The sequence below is a fragment of the Schistocerca piceifrons genome, chromosome 8 (assembly GCF_021461385.2).
Source record: "Schistocerca piceifrons isolate TAMUIC-IGC-003096 chromosome 8, iqSchPice1.1, whole genome shotgun sequence".
In the NCBI taxonomy this organism is placed as follows: domain Eukaryota; kingdom Metazoa; phylum Arthropoda; class Insecta; order Orthoptera; family Acrididae; genus Schistocerca; species Schistocerca piceifrons.
This window is the reverse complement of record NC_060145.1, coordinates 108,848,262-108,868,370: the sequence shown is the minus strand read 5'-3', so window position 1 is coordinate 108,868,370 and position 20,109 is coordinate 108,848,262. Positions and strand designations below refer to the sequence as shown.

Genomic DNA, 20,109 nt, shown 5'->3' with positions numbered 1-20,109 from the left:
CTCAGACCTTTCAGTCAGCGATACTCTCTCAATGCAATACTGTAACAGCTGCCGTTGACATAAAACAGTTTAACTAACAGCATACGGTCTCTGTCTTTATAGCCATGCTACTTTTTCACATTGTAGCTTGTCAAATGAAAGTGTCGTCGTCATACTGTCATACAAAGAGTGTACAGCACCAGATTTGCACCTGGTGGCCACAACTGGAACTAATTTATTTTCCAGCATAAATTTGTTCAGCATTAACATGTTGGAGGTGTTCCAAGTTTTGCTGCCATATGATAATTACAGTCCACACTGGACCTCTGTCAGGAGCTGCAGTTTAATCATAACCACCTGTACTTCTGTGACATTTTTCAGTGTGATTTCAAATGAGTTGCAATGAGTATAGTTTCCTTTTGGTGTTTAATGAAGTGAAAAAAATATTCTAATACATCCTTACATACAAAAGAAAAGACTGTAACAATAAATGCAATTTTCAAAATAATTCAAACACAGTACTAAATACTTTACCTATCCTCTCGAAGCATTCCAGCGTGATGGATCGAAAACCCTGCTGCAAATAATTCTGCCAGTTGCTTATTTCTGCTACGGTTCAAGGCATTCCTTGCCGATCCAGCAGCACCAGTATCAGGTGGTTCGAATATCTTCAAATGACCACGTTGTCCAGCCAATGTTTTTAGCACATTTGCTAGTCGAGCAGTTGCATTACGGGCATGTACAAATACCATAACCTATAGCAGCAGCGAGACAAATATGAGGAATTAGTCAGTGGGACAAACATGAGGAATTAGTAAGCAAGTTTTCTAAAAATTATTCGTCATACACAAATGGTGAAAATGTTGAAAGGCCATGAAATACCCCACTGAGGCTAACAGAAAAAAGCAAAAACTAAACACAGAATCACAAAAGAAAAAAATTATCTGAGAAATATTTATGCTACTCTATCTTCATACAACAAATATTATTAATAATAAATTTAACAGCACAACTATCTACTTCATAGACATAAGATGTGTTGAAGACATTGCGTCTACACATTTTATTGTATATCAGAATCCACCCATTTGTACCTACCTGATGTCCTTTCTGCACCATATCTACCACTTTATCATAGCAGATATTATCCATCTCAAGCATTTGTTCTAGTGGTTTAATTGCCTTCACACCAATAAAAGTCATTCCCAATGGGACAGGACGGAAACGAGAGTCGAAATAGAACAGTCCTTTGTGTGGGTTAACTCTCAGAAAGCGAGCCACGTCTAAATAGTTTGGTAACGTTGCTGACAGGCCCACAATTCTTATCATGCTCTGTGACGTCTCAACCTGTTACAACAATAAGTAATCTCATTGCTATTACTCTGTGAGTGACAATAAACTGAATCACAACAGACCGAATACACAATCTGAAGCTACGTCACTGAAACATGAAACATCGAGGATGAAGTAAGAAGACAATGCAATGGTTGCCTCTTCACATCAGCAATTCAAAATATGAGCACAATAATTTTCTATAACACTACTACTTACCAAATGTATCAAAAATTATAAAAAGTGGTAATACATATTTATTCATGTTTTTCTGATGTTAGGAACTGAGTTAAAATGTAGAAGAAGAAAAAAGTCAGTTTTCTAGAGAAGCACAATGCACTGCAACATTACTGAAGTTTGATACATATTTGTAAATGAAACCACATGTGATCAGGGTTTACAGCACTGTAAGTTGACATGCTGCTCATTGATCACCCAACATATGAACAGCAGCTTAATAATCCAACAAATACTGTGTTCAGTTCACCATCATTAAGTTTTCATATACAATCACGAATTTTCGACAGACGGAGGTCTTATTTAACATAACAAGTATTTACGTTTACTTTTTCCTTTCTGCAATTTGCTACTTTATACGATCTTTACAATACTCAGCAAAAGTGCATGAAAACAATGTAAAGCCACATACCAAAGAGACTGTGTTCAGGAAGAAGGATTTGCATCTAGCTTTCTTGAATTATTGACTACAATATCTTCTTCAAACAAAGGTGAGCTTTGCTCCTCAGTATTAAAATGAAACATTGCTGTCAAACAAAGAGCTTTAGCTTCTAAACGTGGTATATTTAATTATAAATGTAGGTACAGCCTAGATTTTTGTAATTATAGACAAAATTAATCATCAGCTTAGGCAAAAAATTTCAAGATCTCTATTATAGCATTTTCTACAATTGAACAAATTTCTATTTTTTAGGGATACAAATTTCATGGTTAGCAAACTGATATAAAAATGCACATGTCAGCAGTGTACTTTCCAAGTAGCATAACAGAAGATGCAGAAAAATGATTATGAAGCAAATGCAGAATTATTTATTGAGGGCAAAAAAGGAAAAATGAAGTGAAAATTTGCCCAGCTCTTATCAACTGTGACTTGTTCTAAGCTTCCTTCAAAAACATGCTGAACATATACAGTACAGAAACACTAAAACGTCCTAGAATGTATTAATTATACTTGTATAAAAATCAGATTTCTCCCCCACAACCAGCAAATTTTTCTCAAATATATGGAAATATTAGCAACTTTAAAAACAGACTCCACCTGCTTCACATGCATTTGAAGAATACAAACAATGACACACACGCACCATGTTGTCAATGCATGGCGCGTCTTTCTACATGGTTATAAATACAACCTAAGAACGCGCAAAAAAGGGTAGAGATATTGTACCTGTCTTAGTGTTCTTGCCACAAGAGCTTCTATGACAGGGCCTCTGTCACCATGCAACAAATGAACTTCATCAATTATCAGCAGTTTTACCAGATTTGTCAAAGCAATATCACCTGTAAAATAATAATAATAATAATAATAATAATAATAATAATAATATCATCATCATTCTGTGTAACATTATAAAAGGTTGAGCACCTTAAAGGAGGTCAGTGGTTATGGTGCACCTGTAAAAAGAAAGAAAAATATCACAGTTGAACTTTATTTATTAAGATCTACTGCAAATTATGCATGCCAGGTGACTGCCATCATCAAAGTCTGTCATAAAAATAATAAAAAAGAGAGAAATATAGATTTTTTGAGTTTCTTAAACATATAAATAATAAATAATCACAAAGGAGAGAGGGGAAAAAAGGGAAGAAGGGAAAGTGGATTCAGTTACTCACAACCCAGGTTATGAAGCAACAGGGAAAGGTAAACAGGGAGGGTAGCAAGGATGGAGGCATGGTTGTCAGAGGGAAGCCAAAGATATTCTACTGTAAGTACTGTGCCAGCTTCAAACCAAAGAGGATGCATACAGAAGTAAAGAGGTATATATAATAAAGATAAACACAACTATGTAGGATGAAAAGATGCGTGAATGGCTAAAGAGGAAAGGGAAAGAGGAGAAGACTGAAGAGTGAATGGGAGTGAGGTGGTTTAACGTAGGTTCAGTCCAGGGGGATGGCGGGATGAAAGGATGTGTTGGAGTGCAAGTTCCCATCTCCGCAGTTCAGAGGGACTGGTGTTGGGTGGGAGAAGCCAAATGGCACATACGGTGTAGCAGGTTCCTAGGTCCCTAGAATTATGCTGGAGGGCATGCTCCGCTACTGGGTATTGGGCATCTCCTAGGCGGACAGTTCGTCTGTGTCCGTTCATGCGCTCAGCCAGTTTGGTTGTTGTCATGCCGATGTAAAAGGCTGTGCAGTGCAGGCATGTCAGTTGATAAATGACATGTGTGGTTTCACACGTAGCCCTGCCTTGAATTGTGTATGTTTTACCAGTAGCGGGGCTGGAGTAGGTGGTTGTGGGGGGATGCATGGGGCAGGTTTTGCAGCGGGGTCGGTTACAGGGGTAGGCACCGCTGGGTAGAGAAGGTAGTCTGGGAATATTGTAGGGTTTAACAAGGATGTTACGGAGGTTAGGGGGGCGACGAAAGGCAACTCTGGGTGGTGTGGGGAGAATTTTGTCAAGGGGTGATCTCATTTCAGGGGTTGACTTGAGAAAGGCTTAACCTTTAGCCCCACACCTAAATTCAACCACACTGCCCTGGTTAAAGATCTCCTCTCATTCACCCGGATCCTCAACTGGAAATATCACTTCACTACCCAAACACAGCCTCCAAGTACTAGACCCAGTGTTGAACCCTGTCTAGAACAGTTCCGACTGCCTTCTCAAAGGGATCCTCCTCCCCTCCCCCAAAACCATCCCTTGCTGACATTTCAGGAATTCCTCACATCCAGTGTTGCCTCCCAGTCCTTCTTGAAGAACATCCCGACAACCCCCAACATCACCCCAGCTGAATCCCGTGCCATTAAGGAGCTGAAAATAGACCGCTCTATTGTCATCCTCCCGGCGGATAAAGGCTCCACAACTGTCGTACTTGACCGTGTGGAGTATGTGGCAGAAGGACTGCGTCAACTCTCTGACACCTCAACCTACAAAGCTGTCACCCAGGATCCCATTCCCTCCATCCAGACTGAGCTGCAAAAAATCCTAAAAATCCAAGGTCCCTCACAAGGCCTCACAACGGCTTCCATAGACTTACTCACTCCACCTGAGCCACGTACCCCTACCTTCTACCTATTACCCAAAATCCACAAAGAGAACCATCCTGGCCGTCCCATTGTAGCAGGCTTCAAATCCCCAACCGAACGTATCTCAGCTCTGGTAGATCAGCACCTACAACCTATCACCCGCAGACTCCCATCCTACATCAAAGACACAAACCACTTCCTAGAACGCCTCAAATCCATTCCCACTCCTCTCCCACCTGAAACCTTTCTTGTCACCATAGATGCTACATCCCTTTACACAAACATCCCACATACCCATGGTCTCTCTGCCCTTGAGCACTACCTCTCCCAACGCCCACCTGAAGATCTTCCAAAAACCTCGTTCCTTATCACACTTACCAACTTCATCCTCACCCATAATTACTTCACTTTTGAAGGCCAGACCTACAAACAAATCAGGGGAACGGCCATGGGAACCAGGATGGCTCCCTCCTATGCCAACCTCTTCATGGGCCGCATGGAGGAGGCTTTCCTGAAGACCCAACAGCTGCTTCCCCTGGCCTGGTATAGGTTTATAGATGACATCTTTGTGGTCTGGACTCATGGTGAAGAAACACTCCTTAATTTCCTCCATAACCTCAACTCCTTTTCGAATCTGAATTTCACCTGGTCCTTCTCCAAAACCCAAGCCACCTTCCTGGATGTTGACCTTCATCTTGTTGAAGCTCACATCCACACCTCTGTCCATATCAAACCCACAAACAAACAACAGTACCTTCACTTTGATAGCTGCCATCCTTTCCACATCAAACGCTCCCTTCCCTACAGCCTAGGTATTCGTGGCAAACGTATCTGCTCCAGTGACGAATCCCTCAACAACTACACCAATAACCTGACCAGTGCTTTCCTCTCCCGCAACTATCCTGCAGACCTTGTCCACAAACAGATATCCCGAGCAATACATTCCTCCCCGTCCAACAACAATGTTCCTACCCCCAGACCACACAGAAGCATCCCCCTTGTCACCCAATATTATCCTGGCCTCGAAAACATCAACAAATTACTCCGCCAGGGATATGACTTTCTCAAGTCAACCCCTGAAATGAGATCATCCCTTGACAAAATTCTCCCCACACCACCCAGAGTTGCCTTTCGTCGCCCCCCTAACCTCCGTAACATCCTTGTTAAACCCTACAATATTCCCAGACTACCTTCTCTACCCAGCGGTTCCTACCCCTGTAACCGACCCCGCTGCAAAACCTGCCCCATGCATCCCCCCACAACCACCTACTCCAGCCCCGCTACTGGTAAAACATACACAATTCAAGGCAGGGCTACGTGTGAAACCACACATGTCATTTATCAACTGACATGCCTGCACTGCACAGCCTTTTACATCGGCATGACAACAACCAAACTGGCTGAGCGCATGAACGGACACAGACGAACTGTCCGCCTAGGAGATGCCCAATACCCAGTAGCGGAGCATGCCCTCCAGCATAATTCTAGGGACCTAGGAACCTGCTACACCGTATGTGCCATTTGGCTTCTCCCACCCAACACCAGTCCCTCTGAACTGCGGAGATGGGAACTTGCACTCCAACACATCCTTTCATCCCGCCATCCCCCTGGACTGAACCTACGTTAAACCACCTCACTCCCATTCATTCACTCTTCAGTCTTCTCCTCTTTCCCTTTCCTCTTTAGCCATTCACGCATCTTTTCATCCTACATAGTTGTGTTTATCTTTATACTATATACCTCTTTACTTCTGTATGCATCCTCTTTGGTTTGAAGCTGGCACAGTACTTACAGTAGAATATCTTTGGCTTCCCTCTGACAACCATGCCTCCATCCTTGCTACCCTCCCTGTTTACCTTTCCCTGTTGCTTCATAACCTGGGTTGTGAGTAACTGAATCCACTTGCCCTTCTTCCCTTTTTTCCCCTCTCTCCTCCCTGATGAAGGAAAAAAGTTCCGAAAGCTAGGAATGTAAATTTTCAGTTCTGTTTTATGTGTATCTATTGGCTGTACTGAGCTGAGGTAAGTACTGGCCAGCCCCTCTATCTCTTTGTTAGTATTTGTTTCACATCTTATATGAGATTTTCCATTAATCATTTAGATCACCTATATGGTCCACATCCTTCATTGTTTTGTCCCTTTTGTTAGCTATCACTTACGTCTGCCATCTTAACACTTTCTCTTCTTCAGTGTTTTATATATACATAAATAAATATTTTCGTCACCAACTGTGCTAGTTTCATCTTCCTCCTATTATCTTGTTCCGTTTATAGTCCTCTTCTCTTTTTTATTTATTGATTTATTTATTCAACATTCCATAGTTTTAACGTTCGTTATTCGCTGTTTCCCAGCCAACAATCACTGCCAACAATCTCTTCCACACCTACCAGTATCATCCATTTACGTCGATTTCTTGTTGCTGGCGATATTTTTGTGCCATTGGCTATCTTTCTCTGCCACAAGAAAAATTTTTTGGGACATTTCTGCCCCACCCGCGATCTGTTGTGCGGCACGTGCGATCTTTTTTGCGGCACGCGCGATCTTTTTTGCTGCACGCGCGATCGCTTTTGCGGCACGCGCGATCGCTTTTGCGGCACGCGCGATCTTTTTTCGCCACTCGCTACCTCAGTTTTTGAGCTACGTGTGTTCTTTTTCCCCTAATCTGGACATACTTGCTTGGTCTGGTCAACTTTTTCCGTATTTTTCTTATTTAGTGGTCTTCCTTTGGTATTGAACATTACCAACACAATTTCTTTCCTTCTTGTCCTTCCCTCCGTGTTTTACTCCTTCTTATGATTACTATTTCAACTTTAGTTATTTAATTTCCCTACCCACCAGTTACCCACTATGTACCCTAATCCTATACCACATTATTTACATTCATTCCGGAAACATGCATTCACCGTAGCCAAACTGCAATCCCACATACTTTTCCTCCAGTCCTGTTTAACCTTTGGAATTACCCCTAAAGGGCTTACCTTAAAAGTTCCCATATCCGGGTGCAATTCCTCCTTCCACAAGTCTCTCCTGGACTTCCAGAACCTTCAATCCTTAGCCCTTACCCAACTTGTCCTGAATCTCTACACCACTTCATGTAACCACCACTCCCAACAGCTCCTATCTCTCTTCAAAGTCCTCCACCTCTCAAACCCTTGCTTGGAGAACACGCTGAGGAACATCATCCTAGAAGCCAGCTGCAAACTTGAGTTCCATGCCACACACCACCTGAAAAAACTATCCACAGTGCTAGTGCAACACCTAAGAAGTGGGGTCCCTCTCCCTATCCCTCACAAACACCAACCACAACAGAACCTTCAACAAACCCCCCTCATAGCCAACAAACCTAGCTTAGCCACCCTACTCAATCTCCCCATACCAGCACATACCCCACACAGACCAAATCTCAACTATAACCACAGTCAAATGCCACATATCACCAGTCCCAATTCAGTCCTAAACCTCTCATCCAGATCCCTCTCTCCTCCAGAGACATCTGTTCTATCAAAAGGCTTAACCTTTAGCCCCACACCTAAATTCAACCACACTGCCCTGGTTAAAGATCTCCTCTCATTCACCCGGATCCTCAACTGGAAATATCACTTCACTACCCAAACACAGCCTCCAAGTACTAGACCCAGTGTTGAACCCTGTCTAGAACAGTTCCGACTGCCTTCTCAAAGGGATCCTCCTCCCCTCCCCCAAAACCATCCCTTGCTGACATTTCAGGAATTCCTCACATCCAGTGTTGCCTCCCAGTCCTTCTTGAAGAACATCCCGACAACCCCCAACATCACCCCAGCTGAATCCCGTGCCATTAAGGAGCTGAAAATAGACCGCTCTATTGTCATCCTCCCGGCGGATAAAGGCTCCACAACTGTCGTACTTGACCGTGTGGAGTATGTGGCAGAAGGACTGCGTCAACTCTCTGACACCTCAACCTACAAAGCTGTCACCCAGGATCCCATTCCCTCCATCCAGACTGAGCTGCAAAAAATCCTAAAAATCCAAGGTCCCTCACAAGGCCTCACAACGGCTTCCATAGACTTACTCACTCCACCTGAGCCACGTACCCCTACCTTCTACCTATTACCCAAAATCCACAAAGAGAACCATCCTGGCCGTCCCATTGTAGCAGGCTTCAAATCCCCAACCGAACGTATCTCAGCTCTGGTAGATCAGCACCTACAACCTATCACCCGCAGACTCCCATCCTACATCAAAGACACAAACCACTTCCTAGAACGCCTCAAATCCATTCCCACTCCTCTCCCACCTGAAACCTTTCTTGTCACCATAGATGCTACATCCCTTTACACAAACATCCCACATACCCATGGTCTCTCTGCCCTTGAGCACTACCTCTCCCAACGCCCACCTGAAGATCTTCCAAAAACCTCGTTCCTTATCACACTTACCAACTTCATCCTCACCCATAATTACTTCACTTTTGAAGGCCAGACCTACAAACAAATCAGGGGAACGGCCATGGGAACCAGGATGGCTCCCTCCTATGCCAACCTCTTCATGGGCCGCATGGAGGAGGCTTTCCTGAAGACCCAACAGCTGCTTCCCCTGGCCTGGTATAGGTTTATAGATGACATCTTTGTGGTCTGGACTCATGGTGAAGAAACACTCCTTAATTTCCTCCATAACCTCAACTCCTTTTCGAATCTGAATTTCACCTGGTCCTTCTCCAAAACCCAAGCCACCTTCCTGGATGTTGACCTTCATCTTGTTGAAGCTCACATCCACACCTCTGTCCATATCAAACCCACAAACAAACAACAGTACCTTCACTTTGATAGCTGCCATCCTTTCCACATCAAACGCTCCCTTCCCTACAGCCTAGGTATTCGTGGCAAACGTATCTGCTCCAGTGACGAATCCCTCAACAACTACACCAATAACCTGACCAGTGCTTTCCTCTCCCGCAACTATCCTGCAGACCTTGTCCACAAACAGATATCCCGAGCAATACATTCCTCCCCGTCCAACAACAATGTTCCTACCCCCAGACCACACAGAAGCATCCCCCTTGTCACCCAATATTATCCTGGCCTCGAAAACATCAACAAATTACTCCGCCAGGGATATGACTTTCTCAAGTCAACCCCTGAAATGAGATCATCCCTTGACAAAATTCTCCCCACACCACCCAGAGTTGCCTTTCGTCGCCCCCCTAACCTCCGTAACATCCTTGTTAAACCCTACAATATTCCCAGACTACCTTCTCTACCCAGCGGTTCCTACCCCTGTAACCGACCCCGCTGCAAAACCTGCCCCATGCATCCCCCCACAACCACCTACTCCAGCCCCGCTACTGGTAAAACATACACAATTCAAGGCAGGGCTACGTGTGAAACCACACATGTCATTTATCAACTGACATGCCTGCACTGCACAGCCTTTTACATCGGCATGACAACAACCAAACTGGCTGAGCGCATGAACGGACACAGACGAACTGTCCGCCTAGGAGATGCCCAATACCCAGTAGCGGAGCATGCCCTCCAGCATAATTCTAGGGACCTAGGAACCTGCTACACCGTATGTGCCATTTGGCTTCTCCCACCCAACACCAGTCCCTCTGAACTGCGGAGATGGGAACTTGCACTCCAACACATCCTTTCATCCCGCCATCCCCCTGGACTGAACCTACGTTAAACCACCTCACTCCCATTCATTCACTCTTCAGTCTTCTCCTCTTTCCCTTTCCTCTTTAGCCATTCACGCATCTTTTCATCCTACATAGTTGTGTTTATCTTTATACTATATACCTCTTTACTTCTGTATGCATCCTCTTTGGTTTGAAGCTGGCACAGTACTTACAGTAGAATATCTTTGGCTTCCCTCTGACAACCATGCCTCCATCCTTGCTACCCTCCCTGTTTACCTTTCCCTGTTGCTTCATAACCTGGGTTGTGAGTAACTGAATCCACTTGCCCTTCTTCCCTTTTTTCCCCTCTCTCCTCCCTGATGAAGGAAAAAAGTTCCGAAAGCTAGGAATGTAAATTTTCAGTTCTGTTTTATGTGTATCTATCGGCTGTACTGAGCTGAGGTAAGTACTGGCCAGCCCCTCTATCTCTTTGTTAGTATTTGTTTCACATCTTATATGAGATTTTCCATTAATCATTTAAATAATCACAAACTATAAGAAAACACAGAAACAGTATGTACCAAGAAGAAAGACATAATAAGTCCAGAGATTAACTCCAACTTTAGGTGCAGAATCATACGAGGCATGCTTATTTACAAAGTAGTTGCACTGTGACTAAAATGGTTGAGTGTTGGCAACACTCAGTGATAGAAGGGGGTCCTCTGACCAGGGCGAGCATCGTAGGATCACGACGGTAGTATGAAAACTCACACTGCAGTGTCCAGTTGTGTGAAAGATATCAGTAAGAAATCCCACTAAGCCATGTGCTGCAATCCGCTTCCATGGAAGGAACAGCACCTACTGAAATTTTTTTGAAAATCGAAAAAATCTGGAGCAAAGGTGTTATGAACATAATGAGTGTTTTTATGGGGGATAGGGAGTTTAGTGAAGGCAGAACAAATGTTCATGATGAACAGAGGAGTGGAAGACTTTCAATTTTGACTGACGAGTTGGCCGAAAAAAATTGAGGAAGTCATTCACACAGATGCACATTGACAGTGGATGAAATTTCTGCAATGTTTTAACAACTCTCCAGAGCTCTCTTACACAAGATGCTCACAGAAACGCTGGGGTACTGGAAACTCTGCACAAGAAAGGGCCCAAAACAGCTGACAGAGCAACATAAGACACATTGGATCAATAGTGCCCATGAGTATACTGAGCAACTTGAATTGGAAGGCGATGATTTTCTGAGCTCTTTCGTGGCCGCGATGAAACGTGTCTTGGGCATTACACATCCGAGACAAAAAGACAGCCATCAGTGGCGTCACACTGATCCCCCATCTGCCAAGAAATACAAATCCACAACTTCTGGCAAAAAAATCATGGCATCAGTGTTTTGGGACTGAAAAGGCATCATTTTGGTCGAATTTCTACCTTAGTGGGAGACCACCAATGCCTGAGAGTATTGTGAGACCCTGAAGAAACTGAGAAGGAGCATTCAAAATAAAAGGATGGGAATGCTGATGACGGGAGTGTCCTTGTTGCTTGGCTACCCCTATCATGACACAGCTTTAACCACTAAGGCACTTTTTTACTCATTTGGCTGGGATGTTTTGAACCACTTTCCATATTGCCCCAACTTGGCGCCTTCAGATCATCATATGATGGTGGTTTGAAAAGTTCTCAGAACGGAATGGGAAAAAAGTACTTACACCACTGAAACTTCTTTTATTTTTCAATGTAGTCTCCTTGTAGATTAATGCACTTGGTCTAACGATGTTCCAGTGCCTTGATCCCATCTCGAAAATGAGCTTCCTCCAGGCCTGCAAAATAGTTGTCAACTCTGGCTACCGATTCTTCTTTTGAAGTGAATCTTCGTTTGCCAAGAAAAATTTCCAGTTTTGGGAAGACACGGAAGTCTGACGGAGCGGCAAGATTCGTGACTGGTACATTTAGCCATCGTGAGAGCATTACAAATCTCATAGAAAGTTTGAAGTGGGAAACACTTGCAAATAGACGACGCGCTAAACGGAAGGGGCAGCTAACTAAATTCTGAAATTCGGTCTTCGCCGAGGATGTAGAGCATATATTATTAGCACCAACTTTCAAATCAAGCAATGATCACCATTCAAAGATAGGGGAAATTAGAGCTCATACTGAGGCTTTCAGACAGTTGTTTTTCCCTCGCGCAATCCGTGAGTGGAACAGAGGGGGTGGAAATATGACTTTGGCGTGAACTGCCCTCCGCCACACACCGCTTGTTGGCTAGCAGGTTATATACGTAGATGTAGATGAAGAATAACAGCAAATAAGAAAGTTATTACAAAAGTGGCAACACAATATAGTGATAGTATCAATACGATATAGCTTTAGACAGCTGATTGGTCAAAAATGAGGGTGGTTACAGAAAATAAATTTAAAGAAAGAAAGAATAAATGTAAAAAAAGATGAGGCAAACAAGTGGGGAAAAAACAGCACAGCAAAGGCGAAAGGGTACAATGAGAAATCTGTGTTTGAAATTGTAAGCTTCTACGTTGCAGTAATTGCTTTACACCACAGCCAGACATATAATTATCATTTTATTATTACACTATCAAAAATGGGTCTCCCCCTATTAAATGTGTGTGAGGACCTTTGAAACACACAAATGAGGGTCATAATGGTACCCATATGATAAATGCTGTTGCAAAACCACCCCAATCGTTCCCCACCTTACAGTTTCGATCATCAGTTCTAGGGCTGGTTTTGTGCAGCTTCCTATTACTTTTCAGCAATTCTTTTATTTTCATCATAACTGCTGCATCATGTCGCATATATATGGCCCAGCCACATAAAGTGACCACCTGTAAAAAGCCTGAGTAACCACCTATTACAGCACAGCTGTGGAGGAAGAAACAGCCATGGAGGAAGAAAGTCAATGAGGTTCTGGAAGGTACCAACCGGGACATGAAGCATTGCTGACTTCACTGCCTTCGCCAGATAAACCAGGTTTTTCATTTGAGGATCCACAGCACAAAAAGCCCAATCAAGGTGGTCCCACACATTTTTGACTGGTTTTAAATCTGGGGAGTTTGGTGACCAGGGGAGCACAGTAAACTCATCCCAGCTCTTCAAATCACACGCATACACTATGAGCTCCGTGAAATGTTGCATAGTCCTGCTGGCAGATGCCAATCTGCTGAGGAAAAAACCAACTGCGTTTAGGGGTGGATATGGTCCCCAAGAATAGACATGTACTAGTGTTGATCCACTGTGCCTTCCAGTGCGACTAGATCACCCAGGGAATGCTACAAAAACAGTCCACAGATGCTCTCTCCATAATGCTACCTCCTCCAGACTGGGTTCTTCCCATGACTGTTGCAGGGCCATACACGCCAACAGCCATCTATTTGTCACAGTATAAAAAGTGAGTCACCTGAAAAATTCACCTACTGGCACTCTGTGGCTGTCCAGTTGTGGTATAAGTGTGTCAATTTGAGCCCCTGCTGTCAAGGAACAGCAGTAAGGCCAGGTGCACAAACCAGGTGCCTGCTGCAGAGACCCATACACAGCAACATTCACCTAACAGTCGTTGAGGAGACACTGTCAATAGCTCCTTGGTTCATCTGGGTGGTCAGTTGCTCAACAGTTGTACGTCTATTCATCAGCACACATCTCCGCAGCCATCAATCACTTGTCATCTATGGCCTGTGATGCACCACATTGCCTTGATGCCACTTTTGGATACTGCCATTTTGCCATGCACAGTATACTTTAACCAGGACGGCATGCGAACAGTTTACAAACTTAGTCGTTTCAGAAATGCTTCCATTCTTGGCCCGAAAGCCAATGATCACGCCCTTTTGGATGTCAGGTAAATTGTTTCGTTTCCACATTACGACAACAACTGCACAATTTTCCTTGTGCCCTGACACACTTTAAAAACCCTTCAATGCTAGTGCTCCAATCTGCAATCTGTGGGTGGTTATTGTATTCTGATACCGAAAACAGGTGGTGGTACATCAACGTGATTGGACCAAACACTTAAAAATCGTTAGGGTGATTGGTGACCGGAAAACCAGACATTGTTTTTTTTTTGGTTGGGTTTAAGGGCGCTCAACTGCTGAGGTCATTAGCACCCAGTGACTGTTGTTAGAGCACATGGAATCTGGGAAAACTCAAGGGGGTGGGGGGGACACCAGAAGGACCTGACAAAGATGCAGATAAAATAAGTAAAAAGGTTAAATGTCTTTGGACAAGCCAGTTAAAGTTATAAAACGCAGAATACGAGCAGCTGCTCGAGCGTCATCAGCTAAAACATCCGGTAAAGTAGATGGCAGGGACAGGACAACACGAAATTGACTAAAACGGGAACACGACAATAAAACATGGCGCACTGATAATGCCTGACCACAAGGGCACTGCGGGGCTGGGTCACCGGAGAGCAGGTAGCGGTGGCTAAACCGGCAATGCCCAATCCGCAACCTGGTCAGAAGGACCTCCTCGTGCCGAGATGGTCGGGAGGATGTTGTCCAAGCAGTTGGGAGCGGTTTTACTGCCCGGAGCTTGTTTCCTTGGAGGGATGACCAAGCATCCCACCACAACGACACAAGCCTCTTACATACATCCCCACGAACGTCAGATGATGGGACACAATGGGAGGCCGGCCGAGGCAGGAGGACTGCAGCCTTGGCTGCAGCATCCGCAGCCTCATTCCCAGGCACTCCTACATGTCCGGGAACCCACAGAAAGCTGACAGAACCACCATTATCAGCGAAAGAATGGAGGGACTGCTGTATCCGTTGAATCAAGGGATGGACCGGATAGGGAGCTCCAAGGCTCTGAAGAGCACTGAGTGAGTCAGAGCAGAGTACATACGACGAAAGCCGGTGGCGGCGGGCATACTGAACAGCCTGATGGAGAGCAAAAAGCTCGGCCGTAAAGCTGGAACATTGGTCGAGGAGCCGGTATTTAAAGGTGGCGGCCCCGACGACAAAGGCACAGCCGACACCGACGTCCGTTTTGGAGCCATCGGTGTAAATAAAGGTGTGACCGGCAAGTCGAGCACGAAGTTCGACAAACCGTGAGCAATACACTGCAGCCGGAGTACCCTCCTTCGGGAGTGAGCTGAGGTCGAGATATATAGGAACCGGAGCCTGGAGCCAAGGTGGTGTCGGGCTCTCACCCTCTCTGAAGGTGGTAGGGAGGGCAAAATCCAATTGTCGAAGCAGGCGACGGAAGCGGACTCCGGGGGGCAGCAGGGCAGACACATACAACCCGTACTGACGGTCGAGAGAATCGGCGAAGAAGGACTTGTAAGAGGGGTGGTCGGGCATAGACAACAGCCGGAAGGCATACCGACACAGCAGTACGTCGCGCCGGTAGGTCAATGGTAACTCGGCAGCGTCAGCATAAAGACTCTCGACAGGACTAGTGTAGAAGGCTCCGGTCGCAAGACGTATTCCCCGATGGTGGATGGAGTTGAGCCGGCGTAAGAGGGATGGCCGAGCGGACGAGTAGACGAAGCTCCCATAATCCAGCTTCGATCGGACTATGGATCGATACAAGCGAAGCAGGACAGTACAATCCGCTCCCCAAGATGAACCGCTAAGAACTCTGAGGACATTAAGGGAACGTGTACAACGGGCCGCCAAATAAGAGACATGTGGAGACCAACACAGTTTCCTGTCCAACGTGAGCCCTAGAAACTTAGTTGTGTCCACGAATGGGAGAACGACGGGACCGAGATGTAAGGATGGCGGAAGGAACGCTTTATATCGCCAAAAGTTGATACAAACCGTCTTCTCTTCAGAGAACCGGAAGCCATTTGCCACGCTCCATGAGTAGAGGCTGTCTAGACAACGCTGAAGGCAGCGCTCCAGGAGCCATGTTCTCTGGGCACTGCAGTAGATCGCGAAGTCATCGACAAAGAGAGAGCCTGAGACATTAGGTGGAATGCAATCCATAACTGGATTGATCGCGCTGGCAAAAAGGGCTACGCTCAAGACGGAGCCCTGAGGCACTCCGTTCTCCTGGAGGAAGACGTCGGACAATACGGAACCCACACGTACCCTAAACTTTCGATCCGTTAAAAAGGAATCAATAAAAAGGGGCAGGCGACCGCGTAGGCCCCACCTGTGCATAGTGCGGAGGATACCTCCTCTCCAACAGGTATCATAAGCCTTCTCCAAGTCGAAGAACACGGCTACCGTTTGGCGCCTTCGCAAAAAGTTGTTCATGATGAATGTCGACAAGGTCACAACGTGGTCAACAGCGGAGCGGCGGCGACGAAAGCCGCATTGGACATTAGTAAGTAGCCGTCGAAACTCAAGAATCCAGACTAACCGAGCATTAACCATGAGCTCCATCACCTTACAGACACAGCTTGTAAGAGAAATGGGGCGGTAACTAGAAGGAAAGTGTCTATCCTTCCCGGGTTTGGGTATAGGAACAACAACGGCGTCACGCCAACGCATGGGGACTTGACCTTCGGTCCAGACGCGATTGTAGGTACGAAGAAGGAAGCTTTTGCCCGCCGGAGAAAGGTGTGCCAGCATCTGAACGTGAATGGCATCTGGCCCCGGAGCAGAGGACCGGGACAGTGCAAGCGCACGTTCGAGTTCCCGCATAGTAAAGAGGGCATTATAAGTTTCCAGATTCAGCGAGTGGAAGGAAGGTCGCCGAGCCTCTTCTGCCTCTTTCCTGGGAAGGAAGGCAGGATGGTAATGGGCGGAGCTTGAAACATCCGCGAAAAAGCGGCCAAAGGCGTTGGAGACAGCCACAGGATCAACAAGGACCTCATTACCTGAGGTCAGGCCAGGTACCGAGGAGTGGGCCTTAATGCCCGACAGCCGGCGCAGGCTACCCCAAACGACGGAAGAGGGAGTAAAACTGTTAAAGGAGCTGGTGAAAGAGGCCCAACAAGCTTTTTTGCTGTCTTTGATGACTCTACGGCATTGCGCTCGGAGCCGTTTGTATTCAATACAATTCGCCAACGTAGGATGGCGGCGAAAGGTGCGTAAAGCACGTCGTCGAGCACGGATAGCGTCCCTACAAGCCTCGTTCCACCAGGGGACGGAAACGCGACGTGAAGAAGAAGTAGTACGAGGAATGGAACGTTCGGCAGCATTGATGATAACAGCCGTGAGGTATTCGACCTGACTGTCACAACTGGGAAAATCGTGGTCCGGAAAGGTCGCCAGGGAGGAGTAAAGTCCACAGTCAGCTTTCAGTATGTTCCAGCTCGAAGGACGTGGGGATAGGGTGTGGTGCAGGAGACGAACGACACAGGGGAAGTGGTCGCTCGAATAGGTGTCAGAACCGACGGGCAAGAGTGGTAGAACAGATCGAGAGGTCCAAGTGGGAGTAGGTATGAGTGGAGTCCGAGAGGAAAGTCGGGGCGCCAGTATTGAGGCAGACAAGATTGAGATGGTTGAAGACATCCGCCAAGATTGAGCCTCTTTGACAGGATGCAGGAGAGCCCCAAAGGGGATGATGGGCATTGAAGTCGCCAAACAATAAAAACGGCGGGGGAAGCTGAACGATCAGGTGCATCATGTCAGCCCGACTAACAGCAGATGACGGTGGAGTGTAGATGGTACAAACTGAAAAAGTAAAAGCAGAATGAGTAATGCGGACAGCTATTGCTTGGAGTGGGGTGGTCAATGGGATGGGATGGTAATAGACATCGTCCCAAACGAGCAACATGACCCCACCATGAGCTGGGATACCGTCCACAGGGGTGAGGTCATACCGCTCCGAGGTATAGTGGGTAAAGGCAATACGGTCAGTCGGGCGCAACTTGGTTTCCTGGAGACCAAGGACGAGCGGACAGTGCAGGCGGAGGAGCAGTTGTAATTCCTCCCGATTAGATCGAATACCTCTTATGTTCCAATGAAACAACGCCATCGCTAGTCAAAAAGTTGGGGGAACGAGACGGGGGAAGAGCTGGTCACCTCGACGGCCGCGGAGGGCCAGGTTGCGAGGGAACAACGCTACAACCGACGGGAGGCGGATCCGGTTCCATCGACTCGTCGCCAGCTGCGGCCGCTGTCCCTGGTTGTGTAGGAGGGGCAGCATCATTTGCCGACGAAAGGCCAGCTGAGCGCCTGGCAGCAGAGCGTCCCGGCGAAACTGAGGACGGCCGGGAGCAGCGACTCACGGATGGAGCGTCAGACGAAACGCGCTGGGGTGGAGAGGGGGATAGAGACTTCTTCTTGGAGGCCTTCTTGGAAGGCCGAGGAGGGACAGGGATGGTGGGCTGGACCCGAAGAAGGTCCTCACGCGCGGGGTCCGTTTTGGAACGCCGGACCTCGGAAGCTGGGGTCCGGAACGGTTCCCCTATGGACGCCTGAGAAGAGGATCGCTTCTCAGGTGGCGTGGGGGGAGGAGGAGGAGGAAGGGTGGCCCCTGGGGCAGAGGGGGTGGGGGCCACGGGGGAGGAGGATTTGGAAGGGAGGGATTTGGGAGGCGGAGGCAGAGCCCCCTGATGGGCGGAGGAGGCGGAGGGAGGACAGGATAGGGGTGAGGATACCGCGGAAGGAGTGGACACAACTGAGGCAAACGAAGTGGTCAATGGCACGGGATGGAGGCGGTCATACTTCTTCCTGGCCTCAGAATAAGAGAGCCGATCCAAAGTTTTGATTTCTTGTATCTTCTTCTCCTTCTGATATGCGGGGCAGTCTGAGGATCTAGACGAGTGGACGCCAGGACAATTAATGCACCGAGGTGGTGGGGTGCATGTATGTTCCTCATGAAGAGGACGTCCACAATCGCCACAAAGGGGCTCAGCCTCACACCGTGACGACATGTGCCCAAAGCGCAAACACCTAAAACAGCACATAGGAGGCGGGACGTAAGGTCGCACGTCACACCGGTAGCACATCACCTTTACCTTCTCCGGGAGAACGTCCCCCTCGAAGGCGAGGATAAAGGCCCCGGTGTCGATGCGACGGTCTATGGGGCCGCGCTGGACTCGCCGGACGAAATGCGCGCCTTGGCGCTCCAGGTTGGCCCTGAGCTCCTCATCAGATTGTAGCAGGAGGTCACAATGAAAAATAACCCCCTGCGTCCTATTCAGTGCCAGATGCGGGACAATGGACACTGGGATGTCCCCAAGGCGGTCGCACGCCTGGAGCGCCGCCGACTGTGTGGCGGAGGTGGTCTTGATAAGAACGGACCCTGAATTCATCTTGCTGAGAGCCTCGATTTCCCCGAAGATGTCCTCAATGTGCTGAACAAAGAACATGGGCTTGGAGGTGGCGAAGGTCCCCCCATCGGTTCAAGAACAGACCAAATAGCGGGGGAAGTACTTCGCCCCAAGCCGGTGGGCCTGTCCCTCCTCCCATGGAGTGGCCAAGGGGGAAAGGGCAGGAGAACCAGAACTAGAAACGGTACCTTTTCTTTTGAAAGACTCGGCCGCAGAGCGACCTGATACGTGTTGACGTTTCATCTGCGAAACGTCCGCCCCGATACCACCCACTCCGACCAGGGGCTCTCCCCACGGGCGCCACCCAGCCGCAGCAAGGGCCACCTGGCAGGATGACCATTGCCGGGAGTCCTGATGCCCCAAGGAGACGGGCATCTACTCCTTGGCCGACGTGGGGAGGGTGCAGCTCAGGTATCGGCAGTACGATCCCTGTGTTGTCAGGGGGCTACAACCTAGAGGGTACATGACGACCCCACCACAACGGGCTGGCTACCGTGCTGGATTTCTGGTGCCATGGAAAGTCCATCATGATCGCTGGTGCAGATGGAGATGCACTATGGGCGTAACTTGGACAACCCATCAGGCGTTTAGGCCCAATTTGAGGAATAGTGGGTATGGTTACAACGCCGGTGCAATGCTGAGTGCCAAGGTCTTAGTGCACTTAGGACCAGTGGTACACCACGTAAGGTGTCCTTCCCCAAAAGGCTCGTACTTCTGTAGAATTTTGAAAAATGGAGGTCAAACCCCAAGGAGGACCATCACATGGAAGGCCGAAACGGTTGAAACTCCTTTTAGTCGCCTCGTACGACAGG

At 47.2% G+C, this 20,109-nt stretch overlaps 1 protein-coding gene across 1 annotated transcript in view; it reads right to left on the bottom strand.

Annotated features, from left to right (window-relative positions):
- LOC124711320 (activating signal cointegrator 1 complex subunit 3) overlaps window positions 1–20,109 on the bottom strand; it is a 253,343-nt gene that overhangs the window by 156,890 nt on the left and 76,344 nt on the right. Inside the window, exons 12-14 of the mRNA XM_047241338.1 lie at window positions 2,717–2,829; window positions 1,078–1,326; window positions 514–734 (exon numbers count right to left, since the gene is read on the bottom strand). Coding sequence (XP_047097294.1) covers window positions 514–734; window positions 1,078–1,326; window positions 2,717–2,829 — 583 coding nt within the window. The remainder of the gene's footprint in view (window positions 1–513; window positions 735–1,077; window positions 1,327–2,716; window positions 2,830–20,109) is intronic.